The 19386-nt window shown below is 58.2% G+C and overlaps 1 protein-coding gene across 1 annotated transcript in view; it reads right to left on the bottom strand.

Moving 5' to 3' along the window:
• Nucleotides 1-5306: 5306 nt before the first annotated feature.
• Nucleotides 5307-19386, bottom strand: part of GLP1R (glucagon-like peptide 1 receptor) — a 35222-nt gene continuing 21142 nt past the window's right edge. Inside the window, exons 6-13 of the mRNA XM_012658136.1 lie at nucleotides 18587-18740; nucleotides 17593-17752; nucleotides 13185-13245; nucleotides 12549-12618; nucleotides 12346-12434; nucleotides 11858-11996; nucleotides 10936-10977; nucleotides 5307-5574 (exon numbers count right to left, since the gene is read on the bottom strand). Of these exons, the coding sequence (XP_012513590.1) occupies nucleotides 5407-5574; nucleotides 10936-10977; nucleotides 11858-11996; nucleotides 12346-12434; nucleotides 12549-12618; nucleotides 13185-13245; nucleotides 17593-17752; nucleotides 18587-18740 (883 nt within the window). The 3' untranslated portion in view covers nucleotides 5307-5406. The remainder of the gene's footprint in view (nucleotides 5575-10935; nucleotides 10978-11857; nucleotides 11997-12345; nucleotides 12435-12548; nucleotides 12619-13184; nucleotides 13246-17592; nucleotides 17753-18586; nucleotides 18741-19386) is intronic.

Here is a 19386-nt window from a genome sequence, read left to right as displayed (position 1 = left end):
TATGACTTTTTTTAAAAAATGGATTTAATGGACTGAGTTCATTTAGACAGGGGGATCAAATGAATGAGTGGAATTACAGAATATACATCCGTCTGGCCATCAGTCATTGTTTAAGCCACTCGACCACCCAACTTCTCTAATTAAATGACATTGCAGTCCCTGTATAAAGGCTGCGATGGATAAATTAGTACTTGGTAAGTGCTTTGAAGATGAAAATCACAATGTGAGTAATGAGCGAGGGTTTTTTCCCTTGGGCTGAAAACAGCATCTTTTGTGTTCTCCCACGGCCTCATGAGTCACCGGGGTTGACGCTGCAGAAAACCTCCTCTCCCAAAGGAAGAGCGAGCGAGACACAGTAGTGGGGGGCTTTTATTTGAGTTAAAGGGAAATTAGGAAAGAGCTCGCAGCCATTCACCTCTGTACAAGGAATCATTCACCGTACGCATTTGCTACCTAGAGATGCGGGTCATATTTTACAAGAATTTATACATTAAGAAACTGCACGGAAATGATCTTGTTTAAACATTCATGAAGAGTAAACATCCCCCAAGAGCACTGAAGACAGAAATTTAGCTTCGTCCCTCCGGAGAGCTCAGCTCACCTCTCTCGGTGGCTTTAAAGATCCGCATCAGATCGCTCAAAACGGACGGGATGTTGAAGTTATCTGCTTAGAGCATGTGATGATTATTTTTAGTGGGAGGAGCTTAGAAGAACTGCAGGTTTGGAAGCATGAGCTGTACGGCAAGATCCAGCCCTGTCTGTCTGGGGCTCATTTTGCCTTGTCTGCAATGGCCCCCCTGGCTCCCCTACAAAGAGGCCAAGAACTGAATTCGTTGTATGTTCTGAACTGTGGTGGAAGCTCTTTTCTCACCACATCTAAACATTTCTTTTTTTAGCCAAAACACTGTAGATAGAGTCTAAAAAATTCTCATTTATGTGTGCTTTTCTTCTCTTGGATTGCTTTGACACAGTGATAATTAGTCATGCTAGACTGTCCAGGTTGACTAATTACTGACAGTTTGACAGGCCCCATCAGAAAGGTTGCATGATCCAATGTCAGTTAGGATCCAAGCCGACGGCTGCCACACTCCTCACTGCGCCAGAACGGAGAATGAGGTGCATCATTTTCTGCCCCCAAATTGGTCACAGCTGAGAGAACAGCGTTGTTCACAGCGTGGCCAGCAGGGCCACCGCTTGCAGGGTGGAAGGGGGAGGAGTGTGGGGAGGGAGGTTGGATGCATCAGGGGAAATGCAGCCACTGCTAGATAAGGTCCTAGAAAACTCTCCCCTTCCAGAGGTTCAGATACAGGCAAAGTCCAAGAGACTAGGAGAGCTATTGGAAAACAGTTATGCTTATCTGCTTCCTGCCAATCTGTGTCCATTACAGAGCAGAAGTAATTATAGATACCGCAGACACACTGTGGCATTAAGTAAAGTGTTGGAAATTACGCTGCTTAACGACGCTTCCTGACCGGCCCTCCGCAGGGCCAGAGAGCTGGTCTGGCCCAGCGGCACCAGCGTAGGGGCATGGCGTTGCTGCCGGCAGAGGTTTCCCACACTGGGCCACTTTCCTCCCCAGGGGAACTCGTGCCGGCCACAAAAAGGGGAAAAGAAAAGTTAGAGTTGATACTAATTTGGTCTCTGCTGGCTATTTAGTATGTCATTCACATAGCTGTCTTAGCAGAGTAAACCTCCGTTATTTTATTGGAGGGTTTTTTATAGTTTGCCTCACACAGCCAAAAGCAGGGTCAGCACTGCAGATTAGAATCAATTCAGTGGAGGGAAAATAAACCTTTGGAATATATTTTGCCTTCCCTGAGCACGTCGCAGGCATTAGCAGTAATGGGAGCCCTGTCTGCGCATGGAGAGGAGGCATCTTCCACTCAGACTCCCAGCCACCCTCGCCCTTGCTCGTGCTGTCCTAACTTCACAGCGGGTGTGATGACTCTGGATTCGTCGTCTTCTAACGATGTGCTGCTGTGCACAGGAGGAACACGCACGCACACGCAGTGTCCTTTCCTTGTGGAAGAAAGAGACGGGAGGGAAGGGGGCAGGGAGGTCTCTGGAGCTGCTGGAACTGAGGGTGGCGGAGACCTTCGGGGCGTGGATGGAAAGTGACCATGCGCCCTTGGTAGCGCGGCGCTATCTGCGCTAGATCACGCTGCCCAGTCTGCTAGCCTTCTCCAAATTCTGGGAGTTCTAGAGAGGCAAAGGGGAGGTTTAAGACCTTCTTTCAGGTTTGTCTAGTACACTCCGCGCACTATCAGTGCAACTTTGCAAACAGACACAGGTGCGTCAGAAAAAAAGTTAAGCCAGTCCATTAAAAGAGTTCCGGAACTGCTTTCCGAAATGGCTCAGGTGCTGTTTGTGTGCACACGCGTGCTCTGGTGCGCTTCATTTCTGGATTTTAAGACAAGGATGAACGCGGTGCCAGAGCAGAATAGTAAAGCACACCCTCCCCGCCTCACCAGCATAAATTACCGAGGAGATAACACTTTCACCACCTGACGACTCTACCTGGGCTGCTGTGTTTCCTCTTCAGTAGAAATTCCAGATAACGCTACCAACTTTTACTTGCAGTATCCTGACTGGCCGTTTATACTTTTCACCCACCCTTCCCAGAGGCCTTACTGGAGTGGGAGGCAACAGCTGGCCTGGGTCCTGGTCCAGCTCAACCACCATTTAGCACGGTGACCTTGGGAAAGTCACCCCTGCAAGCCTCACCCCTTGACCCTGCAGATCAGGCCAGGAGGCCAAAGTTTCTCTGCTCTGAGTCTCCCAGAACTCCATGCAGCATGAGGTCTTGAGGCAATCGAAAATCATGGCTGCAGTCCAGAAAATCGTTGTAAAGGGAAGGCAACTTTGTTAGTGGTTTGTTTCAGCAGCTCCAAAGACTGAAATGGCAAAGAGTTGACAGGACTCACGTCCCTAACAAGTTTGAGGAAGCTGGCCAGAGTGCTGAACCCAGCTGCTGTTCCCAGCAGCCGTCAGACCTTGCTGGCTGCAAGGAGAGCAGCGCCTACACCCTGCTGGTCAGCAATAGTACCCCAGGACAGAGACGGCCCAGAGAGAGAGTTCTCAGCAAGCGCCAGACATCAGCCATTAGGCATGTAAACAGCTGGCGGAATTTCAGAGTGCATTGCCTTCGACAGTTCCCAGACGCGCTGGAGCTATATTCAGCTTAGGCGAGTTTGGGAGTAACTTGGACAGATTGCAGCGCCATTCAAATGTGTATTTATGGCACAGGGGTCTTGGAGCAAAGAAGAGATTTCTTCAGTTCGGGACCTGGTGTGTGTCTCCGTGAAGGAGAAACTTCCTCAGTATTGAAAGGCTTGGGGTGTGATGGGGGCGCGGTGAGCCTTCTGAAATCGGGAATCACCAACTCCAGCTGGGAAGAGAACTCTACTTACAGTTTAACCCAAACCCTCCGAGCCTCCCAGGTGCCTCACTGAGCACCGTCCTCCCCGCAATCCTCTGCGGCACAATGTGTTTCCCTCACCCGCATCCGCCGTTGCTGTGTGAAGCACTAACGACTCCGAACGCTTCAGTTTCCCCACACTTGCACCAGGGCTGTACCCCACTTTAAACACTAATCTGGTGCTCATCCTGCGCACACCCCAACTCCCCAGGCCAAAGCGAGTAAGTGGGGCCTATCGGGAAACCTGCCCTTGCTCGGGGAGCAGCAACGGCCCGGCACGGTCTCGGCCAAGGAGCCCGGGCTGCACGGTTCCTTTCTCTGCCCTGAGGTCCAGCTTCCCTGTTAACTCAGACAACACTTCGCTGAAGCTGAAGTGTAAGAATTTCCTGCTTGATGTGTTTTATGTCCTGTCGTTACTTTCTCTGCACATCACAGGCCTCTCTGAGGAGCACGGGAGAATGTGTCTGGTGTAAGGCTCTGGGGAGGGTTCCCGGCCATTTACAGAGGAGGAGGAAGGAGAGATCGACTCATAAAGGAATCCATCGGAAGGAAGCCTCTCCCTCTGCTCTCCCAGGAGGTTCCACACCCGAGAGTTCTCTCTTGCTCCGGAAACTTCCTTTGCATCTGTGGACTCAATGCCAGCCTCCCCGGATGGCCGTCCCTCTTTTGTCTGGGGCTCTGCAGGGCTGCGGGCTGGCTGCTTTCTCACATGGCTGGGGGCAGGACTGGCAGGTTCTCCCACCCAGCCTGTCTGCTGCGCACTATGTATGGGACGAGGCTGGAGGCGGGGCAAACTAATCAGCTCAAAGCCTGGGAGAGTCAAATCAACTACTACCCCACTCCCCGAAACGTCGCAACAGCCGTGATTTGGTTCTTGTTTCCATCAGGCGGGAGGAATCAGAGTTGCACGTCGCACATACAGACTATTCACAGCAATAAGGAGAAGTGAACAAAGTACATGCAGGCTCCCGAGTGGGGGGGCCTGCCTCCGCGCTAACGACGGGGACGGCTGGTTTCCCCAGGAGAGTCTCTTCTTGGTCACATCCCCTAGAGTCAGAGGGAGCAGCCAACCCCCCATTTAAGATACATAATCTGGTCACAGATAGAAAGTATTTCCATGGAGAGGTGGGGGCGACGCGTCCATTGGCCCTCTGGGTTCCTGGCAGTGGCAGGTAACTTATCCCTCCGGTGCGGCCGTTCCCAAAGTGCCCCTGATGAACCCCAGAAGGTTCCTGAGCATCTCTGGAAACAGAGTTGGGAGCTCACACCCCAGGGCTGGGCTCCTTGGTGGGAGGCCGGCCCTGGCTCCCTGGGTACGGCAGAAACAGGCACCAGAGCGACTCAAATACCCAGGGCAGAAGGGGGCACCCACAGAGAAAGTCTCCAGGCATCTTCTCGACGCTCATTCTCAACACCACCCACAGCCCCTTCCAGAAAAGGCTGCTGGCGGTGGCCCAAACAAAGCCCCCCAAGGAGAAACTGGGTGGTGAGAGGAGGGGGCAAGATGGAGATACAATGAGGAGGCAGAGGAGGGTGGGGACCCAGCGGACGCGGGCAGAGTGGGCTCCCATTACCTAAGCCCTGTGTTTGGCTGAGGTCATATGGCCTCTTTCCGAACCGCCTCCTCTTGCAAGGCCCAGTCCCAATAATGAGCCACTGACCTTGCGTTTGAGTCTGAGGCCGATTTGCTGCTCTGTCTAGGGGAGCCCAGGGGCCTTGCAGCTTCGGGGGAAGAAATCCTCCTCATTTTCACAGCGATCGTTTTCCCCTCTCCTCCCACCGCAGTGATCAAATTAGCAGGCTGCTTCTCCTCTGAGAAAACGTGTGCATGGTCCCGGAGGCACTGCCCGTTTGCCTGTCTGGTGGGTTTGCGGAAGGAAAGCAGAGATGTGCGTGCGTCCCTTCCTTCCCCGTCCCTGGGAGGGTCTCTCCCACCCGGATGGCTGCCCAGCCGGCAGCGAGGGCCACGGTGGGCGGGCACTGGAGCCTCAGCTGCAGGACGCCTGGCAGGTGGCTGAGTACACGCTGCTGCTCACGGTGGCCGCGCTGCTCAGGCTGCTGGTGGCACACTTGAGGGGCTTCATGCTGCTGTCCCTCTGGACGTGCAGGTGCTCCAACCGCCAGCGCTCCCAGCTCTTCCGAAACTCCATCTGGACCTTCCGTGGGGAAAGGAGGGGAGCAGAAGCCATCATGCAAACCAACTGCCCACAGAATGGCCCCATTATTGCATTAGTGGGAAAGGGAAAAATCCACCGCATTATATTAAGAGACACAAGTCAAGGCCTTCGGGCGCCTAAATTAATATCCCAATAAAATTGTTTATTGTCGTCTCCCATTTTCCGCCTCTCCTCAGGAGAGAGATGGGCTTGATGACCTAATGGGTCTCTTCCATCTCTAACTCTGTGATTCAGCTAAGTACCTTTTCCAATCCGTCAGGGCGCTATTGAACAGAAGGAGGAGAGAGAGGGAGCAACGCAGGGAGGCAGGAGGTGGAGGGAGAAGAGGAAGAGAGCCTGGCTTCGGAGCGCACTCTCCCCATTCCGGCTCGGAAGACTGAGAAGGGGACAGCACCCCTAACCCGCAGTGCCCACCGCAGACCCTGCTAAACTCCCAGGGGCCTCTATCTGGGCCCGGCACCTCACAGGGAGGGTGGAGGGAAGGGAGGAGCTGAGAGCAGCAGCGGCAGCAGCAGGGGGCAGGGCACGGGCAGGGCTTCCCCTCTGACCCTGTGCAGGGAGTGTGACCGGCGACCGTGGGGGGACTTGGTCAACCCCAATCTCTGCTGTGCTGGACTCTGGCCTCCCCATCAGGAAAAGCCTTCTCAAGCAGGCTGATACTTGGGGACCAGATTGTTGGGGCAGAAAGATATTAATACAAACCCAAGCAATATCGCGAAGCCCCAATCCCTGGAGGGTTTGTGGCAATGCTGGGGCTCCCGGTGACGCCAGGGATGCTGGCCCCAGGGAAGCTGCTGCATGCTGCACAGCTCGTTCTGAGGGGTGATGTTTCCGTAAGTTTGCTTTCCAGAGCTTCTTTGATGTCCCCCACCCTGGCCCCCAATCTTCCCACATCAGAGTGTCTGGGGCCCGGGGCTCTTCCCCCCAGGCCACGACACCAGGAGGGCCAGCTGCCAGCGGCTGTGGGTAAGGGGCTCTCTGCCGATCCCCCACCAGCCCCTGTGCAAACAGTCCTCCTCTGCTCCTCCTTTGTCATCCAGCCAGCTAAGCCCGGCCAGCTGCCTGGCATGGCTGCATGCCATCCCTTAAAAGAACTTTTTCTGTGCTGAGCAGAGCTGAGACGGCCCAGAGCCTGCCTGCCAGCCCCAGCGTCATGAGCCCAAGCCCGGGGAAGGGAGGGAAGGAGGCCGAGCACACCCCACCTGGGCCCCCCTGCTCTGTGCCAGCTCACTGCGCCACTGAGCGGGTGCGGAGAGGTGCTGACGGCTGGGACGGGGGCGCCCAAGACAGGTGACAGTCCCTGCTTGTGCAGCAGCAGGGACGCCGATCTTGCCTCACAGCCCCCCTGCTAAGGAGAGGGTGCAGAAAGATGGTACACTGAGGCACGTGCGCGGGAAGGCACCTCAGAGACCGAAGAGGTCTCAGGGACACCCACAGGGCTTCCCAGAGGACTGACACTCGGTGTCGCCTTCTGCCCCCATCTCCCTCCGCACCTTTCCTGAACCTCTGCTGTGGCTCCAACAATCATAATCGTCCTTGAAATCTTCCATTTATGGGGCACTCACTGTAAGTCCGGCATTTTCCACTGATTATCTTTTAACTTTCACATCAACCCTGCAAAGTAGCTCCTGTTACTGTCCACACTCAAAGGCGAGGAAACCGAGGCAGAGTATTCACATACTTCCTGGGCCTCTCAGCCAGGAATTGAACCCAGATCAGGCCTGACTCCAACGCCGGCTCCTGGCCCGAGGCCTCCTGCCTGCGTGGCTCCCCGAGGTCCTGCTTGTCCCTAGCTGTGCCTGCCCCGCTCAGCTGCAGCGTCTCAAGGGCCAGGACCACATCTCCCTCATCCCAGCGTCCCTGCACCTCGCACAGTGCCTGGCACACAGCAGGTGCTCAATACGTGTGTTTGAAATGAGACAGATGAATGAACAAGTACATAAATGAGCACCTGACGTTGGTTCCTGCTGTTTCTCAGTTACGAAAATGACACAGCCAGGACAGCGACACGGATCCTGGACATCTAGCCCAGCTCGTGGGCCCGCGCACACCTTCCTCACTACCTGACGTGCCCTCACCCTGCCCTCCAGGTCTGCAGGGTCGCAAGTACCCTCTCTGGCAGGCACCAGGCCAGGCTCGGGATTTGGGGTGAACCGGAAAAGCACGTTCACCTGCACTTACAGTTGGGGAGACAGGCTAGGGGGGCAAAGTGACTTGCCCGGTCACACAGCTTCATGGTGGCAGAACCGGGCCAGCACTCAGGGCTCCCACGTCACCTCACTTTGGCTTCAGACACCAGCTCCAGCAAAGCCGTCCCCAGGCCTCCCCTACCCTGTCCCCACCCCCCACGCACCAGCAGCGGGTGCAGGCCTTGGCAGCCACACAGGACCAACGTCCAGGCCATCTTTTCTCCTCGGGTCACAAGTACCTGGCATTGCCGTGGCAACCCTGGGTCTAGAGAACAGCTCTTGTGGACAGAGGCCTCAGCCCGGGGGCCACGTGTGTCTTTTGTGGCCCAGTGATAGTGACGTGTCTGTCCTTGTGCCTGGAGGAGCCAGGGCGTGAGCAGTCTCCGGGTGCGTTTAAAGGAACCAGGCGGTGCACTGAAGGGAGACGGGGTCTCCAGCCCTCGCAGCGGAGTCTCCTGGACCCCACGGCACAAGCCCGGGAGAGCCCAAGCGGAGAGGCAGCCGGGGCCTGGTCAGGGAGGTGCGGCTCCGGCCATGGGGGGCCGAGCTCCTTGCGAAGGGCAGAGCAGGGATGTGTGCCCGTCCCTGCCCGCTTGCAAAGGCGGGCCAGCGTGGGTGGCGGGCAAGGAGGGGGGTGACTGGGTGCCTGGACACGCAGGTAGGGCTGTGTGAGTGTGTTGCTACAGCGTGGCTTTGCGGACAGAGGAGAGAGGGTGGTTAATGGGGCCTTAGGGGCCGAGGGGACGAGGTGGCAATCGGGAGCCTCAGTCTCTCCCCAGGGGCGTCTGCTCCTCATCCCCACCAGGGATACCTGTCCCCGTGTCCCCACCGGGCCGGAATGTGAAGCAGCAGGGCTCAGGGCTGGCTTAGAAAATTCCTGAAGGGAGCCACCCCGCAGGACTCAGCTTCTCCCGCGCCGACGTTCGCTTCAGTTTTTAAGAAGTTCTTTGTGAGGACTCAGCCACCGGGGAGAGCCAGGGCTGCTGCGTCCTGCTGCCTCCCGCGGGTCCAGGCCTGTTGGGTGCAGCCCCTTCCCGCCTTCCCTGGCTCACCCTCCGGATGAGCCTTCCAGGCCCTCTGAGACCGGCCCACGGGAGCAGAGCCAGAATCCCACTTACGGGCCACCCTCCTCTGCCTGGCGCTGCCTCCACTCCCCAGCCCTGGCTGCCCCGAGGCCTCAGTGGGATCCCCGCCCCCACCTGGCGCCAGCCCACCAGCTGTGAAGCCTTCTAGCTGCTGATTGGGGCCTATTCATTTCACTTCGCTGAGCCTTGCTTTTCCCATCTGTAGATTGGGCTACCATCTGCTGCACGGCACCGGGTGTAATAAAACACTTGCGCACCTTCCGTGCAGTGAGCACGTAGGAGATGTTGGTTTCCTCCCTTTTGGAGATCTGAAGGCCACGTGCTCCAAACCCACCCTTCCCATAGGAAGCCAGCGCAGGGGAGGCTGGAGGAGGCCTCAGGGACAGGGGAACCCCCCCCACCTCCCTTTAGCCCAGACCCATTTTCTCTGTAGAGTCCTCTGAAATTTCCTAGGCCCGGGCCTCTGGGAATCACTGGATGCTGGAATGGTGTCTAAGTAGCTGCTTACTGAGGGTCTGGAGATGGGGTGTGTGTCTCTTCCCACCCAGGAGCAGCTATGGCCCACCCTCAGCACCCCACTTGGAAGGAGGGGTCTATTCTCCGTTCCCCTTTTCCTCTTCTTCAGACTTTACCCCACTTAATCCTCACGGGCATCTCATAGGTAGGCATTACTACCCCCATCTTGTAGACGATGAACCTGGGGTTCAGAGTGGGCATGTAACTTACCCAAAGCCACACAGCTCATGAAGTGATGGGGCCGAAATCAGAGCAGAAATGTGATGCCGAAGCCTGCAGCTCTGCATCTTTCCTACTACATCACATGACCTTCTGAGCCATCCCACAGCTCCATGAAACACTCGGGTGTCCGCCCCGTCCCCTTTGCATCCCCCACACCCATAGGAAAGACATGTCTGTATTGATACACTGACGCTAGATCTCTGAGCTCTGGGATTCTAGGCTCGGTGACTCAGAAGACACACCAAGAGCCCTGGGTCTTTGAGGACCACTGTCCCTGTGACATCCGAGCCCCAGCCCCATGGCTGAAAACCCTCCCCTGGGTCTGAGTGGACCTAAAGTCCTCAATGTCCTCCCAGACTGTGGGGTGGGGGTTGCCAACACTCTCCTCCTGCTGGGTCAGTTCTCTTGGGGACACTTCCCCAGGGAGCCCTGCGGCTGCCCCTACAACTTTCTGTTCTCCCCTCTGGAAGGAATATGGGGGAAGTAGGTGCTGTGGTGTTTTTGCCGCTCAGTTGATGGCGTGGAAGGTGCTCTTGCTCTGCTCCAGCACAGAGGTGGCCACCTGGAGGAAGGGGCCTTTCCCAGGTGCCCACGAACACAGACCCCCCGAGAAGCTGACGTCTCAGAGAGGGGAGGGCGGGCTGCGCCCTGCCAGAGTCTGTGGGAGAGGGCACGGGGCCAGCAAGGACCCCCTTCTCCCGTCCCATGGGGTGCTGAGGGCCGACCCCACACCAGAAAGGCCGGAGGAATGCATCCCCTGTCCCACAGGACCAGGGCTCCCTCCTGAGTACTCGAGAACAGGGTGCTTTCTTCTCCAAGTCGGAACTAATTTGAATCCTCCTCTGCCACCGTTTCCAAACCTGGGGCAGGTTTCTGACTCTCTCTGATCTTCAATGTTCTCACGTGTGAAAAATGGCAATATTGAAATCAGAATTTTAGCAAGGTTTTTTTGGAGGGGAGTGAGGGTGATCATTAAATGAGATAGTAATTATTAAAGCCCCAAGCATGTGGCCACGTGGCTTGGGCACGTGTGTGTAGAATCACTTTGTAACAGACAGTCCCCACCATCCAGTGATTCACTCAGGACCCCTAACACGAGGCTGGGCCTTCCCTAAGCTCGCGCACCGTGAGGGTACGTCCGCATACGTGTGCATGCGCGTGCACGAGAGAGAGAGACCTACGCACAGAAAACCCTCTACGGGCACGATGCCCCTCAACTCTAGTGCCTCGGGGGGGCGGGTGGGGTTTCAGCTGGAAGGACTGACAGGAGCCCCACTGCGCTCCAGACGAGCCGACAGTAGCAGCCCACCAGGGTCCCCAGACCTTACCTCGCTGTTGACAAAGCAGTACAAGACGGCCACCATCAGCCCCTGCGAACAAGAGTCACGTCAGCAGGGGGACCCGGGAGGCAGGCGCCCCGCAGCAGGCCCGGCTGGAATGGCCTTGGGGCTCCATGCCACATCCCCCTGCTCAACCCCGGGTCTGCTGGGGCAGCAGGCTCCGCCTCATTCCGTTTCTGCAGGAACAAGAGGGCCCCTGGCTCAGACACCACGCAAGTTCCACAGCACCCTCTCCCGAGCAGGCCTGACCCGATGCAGCACCCCGACTCTGCCTGCAGAGAACATTCCCCCCCAGCCCCATTTGTCCACTCAGGAGACCTCATGCTTCAGAACTGCGTTCTCCGTGTGTGTGTGCGTGTGTGCGCCTGCACATGTATGTAAATGCACACACGTGAGCCCACGTGCTGCAGGAATCCCATAACACTCTTGCGGCACCAGGACCGGTTTCTTACATTGTCACGTGCCCGTACCATCCTCTAACGCCAGTGCAGAGGATCAGTTCTTTGTTTTGAAACTATGTGACCCTGTAAATCTGGTTTTCATATCTCCAAGCCTCAGTTTCCCCCCTGTAAAATGGGGGTAATCCCGCACATCTCCTGGGTTCTGTGAGATTAAATGCGCAATGTATGCAAAGCTCTGGCAGGTGCCCGCCACCCAGTAGATGGCAGCTGCAGGGCCAGGCCGGGTGCCAGGGATGTATCCAGGGAGGCTTCTCGTCCCATGTACTTACAGAGCAGACTTGGAACACCTGGGGATACCAGCTCTGGCTCCGCTCCAACCATGTGACCTTGGGCAGGGGTCACTCCCCCAGTTCTCAGCCTGCACACCTGTCCCATCTGCACGACGCAGGCTGGTGTCTGCCCCCCCACTCCCACACTTGGAGAGCAAGTGCTCCCAGCCGTGAGGTCACCTGGAAGGAGGTGAAGGACAGCTCTGTGAACAGCTTGATGAAGCGCAGGGTCCCCCGGGCATGCTCGTCCATCACGAAGGCGAAGATGACCTCGTGGGTCCCCAGCAGAGGGATGAGTGTCAGTGTGGACTTGGCAAGTCTGGGGGGCAGAGTGGAGACCTCTGGAGTCATTCTGGACCTCTCCCATGGACCCTTCTCCCCTCTCTGTACCCTCCCCTTCCTACCAGGCTCTGGCATCGGGGACACAATGCCCTCCCACCCCAAATACCCTGGGATAGGCTGCCTGCAGGGAAGGAAGAGAGATAAGACCCCCAGACACCCAGGAGCTGCCCAGGGACAGGGTGAAGGCAAGGCTTGGGGGTCCCAGGCTAGACCCAGTGGGGGAGAAGAGGGTGGCACAGGGCTCCAAGCTAAGCACTCCAGCCTCTCTCTCTCTCTGCTGGAAGGAAAAGCTGAGGGTCCCAGTGAAGCCAGCTCAGTTATGTCACCTGCATTTGATGTCCGTCTTGCACATGAGATTGGCTTTCAGTTTGGACACCACGATGCAGATGACCCGGACAAAGATGAGGAAATTCACCTGCGGGGCAGAGAGGCGGGAGGCTGGGGACCCTCTTGCTCTTTCTCAGTCCTTCCCCAGACACCAGCCCAGGCCTCCTGCAGCTCCCCAGCCCGCCCCCACACCATCACTCACCCCGATGGCAAAGAGAATGGGCAGCCGGATGATGAGCCAGTAATTCATGTTTGAGTTCCTGGTCCAGCAGCTGGGGAGGGAGGGAGAGGCACCCATGCAGCCAGCTGGACTCGCAGTGACCCTGGCTCATGGCGTGGGCACAAGGGCCTGCCCAAACACGTGGGCATGTTGAGTGCCGTGCACACAGCCACCAGGAGCTACACAATAACCAGGCCCGCTGATCCACACACAGCCCTCCGAGTGCACAGCCACACAAAACACACACACAGTCATGCACAGAGACACACACAGCCTCCAAACAAGGTTCCGTGGACCTGGAACAGTCATGTGTGAACCCAGCATCACACACAACATAACAGAAACATGTCACTTGCAGATACTACAGAAAAACCTGCAGGAGGACACCTCGTACCCGCAGACCCAGCACCGCTTGTCATCATGCAACCCCAGGGCAGGGGCAGGGCCTGGGCAGGGAGGGGAGGTTAGGGAACTATAATAAGTTCGTATGTTAAATTCCTCCTCCCTCTGTTTATCCTCCCAACAGATGGGAGCCACGTGCCCCAGGGGCCAAGGAATCCCACGGGCTTTGAGGATGGGGACTTCAGCACGCCCACCTCCTGGGAGCCGGACACTCACCCCTCATCCTCATAGAGGTACTTGACGATGCCCCAGGGGACAACAAACAGCAGGGGAACCCCTGAGAGGAGAGAGGGAAAGAGAGAGGGGAGAGGGGCTGGCAGGCTGGAGCCATCGCCCGCACGCCCAGGGGCCTCTCCCTGCCCCGGACCCCTCACACCGCAGCCGTGCTCCTTGCCTGCCCCAAACCACGTTTTCCAGGTTGGTCTGGGTGCCTGGGAGAACAGAGACAGCAGGAACCCTACGCGGACGCCCCGGACTCTGCCTTGGAGAGGAGTCCTCAGCAGTCTGCCCCTCCCGGGTGCCGGGCACACTGTCAGGACCCGCCCTCAGGGGCCTGGCTGAGACACCGGGGCACCCACCCCCGAGTGGCAGAGGGACAGGGTCATGCGGTGGGCAGGGCGTGCTGCATGACATGGGAGCAGGCGCACTCTCTGGTGGCCTTCTCCTCCCTCGCCTCAGCCCACACGCCCGCCCGTCGCAGTCTCCGCCACCTCCCTCAGGCGCCGGACGCCTTCGGTGGTCTGTTCCCCGCCCCCTGCCCCTGCAAGTGGCCTGGGCAGAAGCCTGGAACAGAGACAGGAACCCTTTCCTTGGTGCCAACCGGCCAACTCCCTGCCACGGCGGCCTGCGGTAACAGCAGCTACCGCGACATCTGCGCTTGGCTGGGACCTGACTGGCGTGGAGACAGCCTCTCAGGTCGCCCCCACCTCCTGGCTTCCATGCCCTTGTGCAGCCCACGTGCTACCAGGGTTGGTCTGTGTGACCAACATAGGGCAGAAGAGGTGGCATGTCACCTCTGAGATTAGGCCACGAAAGACAGCGTGGCATGGCGTGAGCTCTCTCCCTCTCTCATATCACTTGATCCGGGGGAGCCAGTTGTCACGTCACGAGGGCGCTCGGCAAGGAATGGGGACCCCCGGTCCACAGCCAGCAGGGACCGGGGCTTGCAGCCGACGGCCTCGGGAGCGAGCCGGGAAGCAGCTTGTCCACCCCAGCTAGGCCCCGAGATGCCGCGACCCTGGGGACGGCTGGGCCGACCCGTCAGAGATCCTGGGCCAGAGGTACGCAGCTAAGTGGACCCGGATTCCTGACCACAGGAACCGCGAGGTGATAACTGTTGATTATTTTAAGCAGCTAAGTTTTGGGGTGGTTACGCGGCGGGAGGAAACTAACACAACTGGTTTCCGGTTCCTGGAGGGTCGGGCCCAGGCCTCACCCCCAGCAGAGCCTCAGAGCCGGCTCACCTGGAGCGCTCAGTCTGTGTCGGTGGATTTAAAATCGGATCATCCATCCTCAGGGGACGGATAAGGAGAAGGATCCGCTCAGAAGGGCCCCCGCGGGGCTAGGATCCAGGGCTGCGACCCCACGCCCGCGTGCCCGGCCTTCCCGCACAGCGATCCCCGCCTGCATCCGGGGCCCGCCCAGCACGCGAGGCGCGAGCGCCAGGGTGCGCAGGCGCGTGCGCAGGCGGACGTGCGCGTGTCCGCGCGCAGAGGGCCCGTGTGCGCAGGCGTGGCTCTCGGGCGTCTCCCCGGGAGCACACTGCCGGGGCGGGAGCACACTGCCGGGGCGGGAGCACACTGCCGGGGCGGGAGCACACTGCCGCGGGAGCACACTGCCGGGGCGGGAGCACACTGCCGGGGCGGGAGCACACTGCCGGGGCGGGAGCACACTGCCGCGGCGGAACCACGTGAGGGGCTTCCCCGTCACCGTCGCCAGCATTGCCCCAGCACACCGGTGTGCCCTCGGCAGCGGTGCAGCGGGCAGGGAGGAGGCAGGGAAGCTCCTGCAGGCCGGCATTCCTCCGCTGCCAGGCCTCTCCCGCCGTTTATTTTCACACAGACGGGGCCTCTCGGCCGCCGCAGTGCTTGAGGAACAGGCCTTCTTGGGACTGGACGAGGAACGGGATGACCGCACAGGCCCCGGCACACGGCGCAGGCCCTGCCCCGTGGAAGATGCTCGGCGCGGGAAGGGAAGCCCTCCAGGCAGGAAAATGCCAGTTCCCTAAGCCACACGCACACCCGAAACCTCCTTCTTAGGCCTCCCCAGCCACCAGCTGTCCCTTCTCTCTGAGACCCGATCCAGGACCCGGGAGCTCACTCGTGTTATCAGCCAGTCCTGGGGCGCTCCATCCACCCATCCGCATTTCTTTAACAAGGGTTTTTTTTAAGAACACAGGCACGGCCCTGCCACGTGCACACATTACACACTCCCTGCTGGCTTCATCTTTCTCCCATTTAGAAAACCAGCAAGACAGGCTAGAGAGAATAAGCTCAAATTAAGACACACAGAACCGGCTTGGGAAGTAATGATTCCCTCGGCCCTGCCTCCCCTCCCCACCACACAGCCTCCCCGTGGTGGGCTTCCAGGGGCACCCGACTGCCCGCCTTTCAGGGGCTTCCTCCAGCCCTGTCAGAGTCCTGACTTTAATTCTTCTGCTTGCACAGGAGGCTAAAAGTTGTTTCCCAAGCATCCCACCTTGAGCAAAGCCTCCTTGGCATCACGACTGAGCTCTCAGCAATCTGTGAATTTGTCCTTGTCCCTCCCTTTCTGTCTCTCCCATCCCAATTCCTCAAGAAAAGGATGTTCCGACTGGAGGAGGGTGTCCCCTGGGTCCGGCCCTTGTGCTCCCACAGACCCTGAGCCTGAGCTAGGGTGTCAGGTGGCAGGAGGAGACTGGCAGCCCTCCCCCAGTTCCTTCGTAGAGACCTCAGGGCACCATGTGTCCCCACCAACCCCCAACCAATCACCCCACTCCTCTGCACACATCACACTGTCCCGGTGATTGTTCCTGCCCTTGGGTTGCCACGGTGACAGGCATTAACAGCACTGATGCCATTTCCCAGAATGGACAGACGCCATCCCGGACCTAAAGACAGGGTTCCCGGGCTCTCCTAGATGACCTGCCTCCACCCTGCTCCTAGTGAGCTGGGGCTCTCCAGCTGCCCCCGCAGGAAGAAGAAGCCTGGGGGGAGGAAAGGCCAAGCAGAGGGGTTTGGTCCTGGGGGAGGAGGAGGAAGGGGAGGGTCCGGGATCCGTGTGCAGGAGCCGGGCCCACTTCCCCTCCCGTGCGGAGGCCTGAGCCTGCTCCACCCAGGCCAGAGAACTAACTGTGCGAGGCTGCCTGGGAGTCAGGACGCCTGGGTTCCAGGGCCTGCTCTGCCTTTCCGTCCCTGGCCCTTTCTCAACACACTGATCTCACTAAAACCTCCTTAGAGCTGCTCTTCTCCGAGGGGGCTGTAAGTGCAGGCTGGCTGGGGAACACCAACAAAAATGAATGAAGTACAAGGACAGGGGACAGGCGGGCTGCGAAGGCCAGAGAGAGCACAGAACCGTGAGGGCCGGGGCCTGGGGCAGCGTCCTGAGGAGGCATCTGGCAGCCTGGTGTGGGAAGGATGCTCTAAGTTCCTGCTTGGAGAACAGCCTCACAAAGGCTCAGAGGCAGGAGCAGAACTGGGGAAGAAGGGCACGTGAGGGAGGAGTCTGGCTGCGACGCCCTGGGAAGTCCCTGGACGCGGGGGCAGTCGTGGTCAGAGCGGCCTAAGCAGGAGAATGAGGGGGGAGGAGCGAATGAATGCGCAGCAGGCGGGGTTGTGGGGGACAGGGAGCAGGCAGATTCGGTGGCAGATTAGGGAGGGCCCGGGGCAGGGCCTGTTCTCCGACTGCATTCCGGGTGGGTGCCTGTGGGCTGCCCCAGGAGAACCTGCTGCCTCCGCTTTCCCGGTCGTGCAGGGGATCCCAGCCCCCTGCTCAACCCAACCCGGCCCTTGTCAGAACCCCACGTGGCGAGAGGCAGAAGCACAACCAGAAACGTTCCAGCAAAAAAAAACCCACGATGGTTCTTGGCAAACTTTTTTGGCTAGAACATTTCCAGCTGGGCTCCAGGCACATCTGCGGCCCACCCCTTTCCGTGGCTGGCCTCTGGTCGCCCTGCCCTGCCCTACGTGGCTCTCCTCTGAGCCCCTCTTCATCATCACGTGACAGAGCATCAGCCCTCCCCCTCGGCCTTCGGCCCACCTGGAGGCCCAGGACTCACCATTTCCCTCCTGGCCTTGGGCTGCCGGGGACTGGATGTAGGGCTCTGTCCCCATATGGCCTTAGGAGCAGGGGCATTTGAGGACAGTGCCATGACCTCTGATGGCGTGCATGGCAGTGGAAGGGGGTGATATTTGGCCAGATGGGGGTGGAGGCTTCTATTAAGGGAGGAGAGTTATGCAAAGAGGGGGGACCATAACCCCTGCAGTGTCTTAGCAGCCCATGGGCAGGGGTCCTATGCCCAGGGTGGGGTTACCCACTGGGCCCCACCCCTGGGCTCAGCAGTTATGTTCTGAGTAACAAGTTGGAAGACAGGTGAGGGTCTCCTGCCTCCATGCCGCAGGTCCAGGGTTGGTGAACGAGGCCTTACCCCAGCCGATGCTCACGTAGAGCCTGAGGACACGCTGCTCGGAGAAGACCGCGAGGGCCAGCAGTGTGTACAGGTACACGCCTTCCACCAGGAGCCAGTAGTAATTGGCTGCCACGCAGTACTGCATGAGCAGGAACACCAGGCGGCAACCCAGAGAGTCCTGGGGGCAGAGGGAGGGTCTCTTGGGGACAACAGCTCTAGCCCCCCCACCTCTTTTTCGTTTTTTTTGAGACCCAGGCTGGAGTGCAGTGGCCCAATCCGCAGCTCACTGCAGCCTCGGCTTCCTATGCCCAAGAAATCCTCCTGCCTCAGCCTCCCAAGCAGCTGGGACTATAGGCACGCGCCACCACGTCCAGCTAATTTTTAAAATTTTTTGTAGAGATAGGGTCTCACTATATTGCCCAGGCTGGTCTCAAACTCCTGGGCTCAAGCAGTCCTCCCGCCTCAGCCTCCCAAAGTGCTGGGATTACAAGCATGAGCCACTGTGCCCAGCCACCCTGTTGCCTCTCTTGATGCCCCTCCTATCCTGCCCCAGCTGCTATCCTGCCTTGGTTAGTGTGGGATGAGAGAGCTCACATCTTCTGGCCAGGGCTCATGCCAAGAACTTGATCTGCTTTAGCTCATTGAATCCTCACTATTGTGAGCAGAAGAAAGTAATATTGTCTCCATTCAGGTGAGAAAACTGAGCCTCAGAGAAGCGAAATGACTTGCCCCAAATTCTACAGCTCGTAAGTGGCAGAGCTGGGATTCAAACCCCTAGAACTCCCTAGGGCAGTGTCTCCTCCCTTAGGCCGGAGCCTCCCAGGTAGACTGCCTCTCTCTTCAGACTGGAAGGTCACCCCAGTGGACTGCCTTTCCCACCAGAATGGGGGACTGCAAGGTGGACGACCTCTCCCACCAGGGCACGGGCTCCCTGGGCCCAGGGCCGGGCAGCTCCCGCCCTGCTGCCCCAAGCCTTCTCCGCCTGCCCGTCCCCCGGGGACACAGCACGCACCTGGTAGGAGAGGAGCCCGTCCCACTGGTGCTGCTGGGCGGCCGTGCTGTACATCCACTTGAGGGCGGCGTCCTTGACGAAGACGGACAGCGCCCTCAGGATGAAGGACGCAAACAGGTTCAGGTGGATGTAGTTCCGGGTGCAGCGCAGGTGTCTGGGGGAGAAAGCAGGGCCCTTGCCTGGCAAGAGGGCCCACAGTTCTGCTCCACGAGCCCCAGCTCTCAGGCTCATGCGCACCAGGCATATTTCTGGCTCTGGGATCGTGCTCCTTCCTGTCCTCCTTCCTCTGTCAATGCCCTTCTTCCCCGTAACCTTGACAATCCTCCGTCCAATTCGAGTCCTGCATCTCCATGAAGCCTTCAGCAGTGTAGTCACTGCCCCCTTCTCCCCCCTATATTCTATCCTCTCTACAGCATGTTCTTTTATACAAAGTCATGCCTAATCAAAGAGATTTATGTATGAGGATCAGTTTCCCCAATGGGGACTTTGCCTTGCTTTTTCATGACAGAGGCAGACCCGGGCCAAGCACATGGTAGGAATGCAGAAAGCATTGGATACAATTTCAATATCCTTTCATGTAAAAATGCGCAGCAAACTGGAAATACAAGGGCATTTTTTAATCTTATAAAGACTCTCTACCTAATTGGGAGCAAACCTCATTTTTTTTTTTTTTTTTTTTGAGACACAGTCTCACTCTGTTGCCTGGGCTAGAGTGAGTGCCATGGCGTCAGCCTAGCTCACAGCAACCTCAAACTCCTGGGCTCAAGCGATCCTCCTGCCTCAGCCTCCCGAGTAGCTGG

Source organism: Propithecus coquereli, unplaced genomic scaffold (assembly GCF_000956105.1).
Source record: "Propithecus coquereli isolate 6110/MARCELLA unplaced genomic scaffold, Pcoq_1.0 Scaffold574, whole genome shotgun sequence".
Taxonomy (NCBI): domain Eukaryota; kingdom Metazoa; phylum Chordata; class Mammalia; order Primates; family Indriidae; genus Propithecus; species Propithecus coquereli.
Note: the sequence above shows the minus strand (reverse complement) of the source record. Positions and strands in the feature narration are given on the sequence as shown.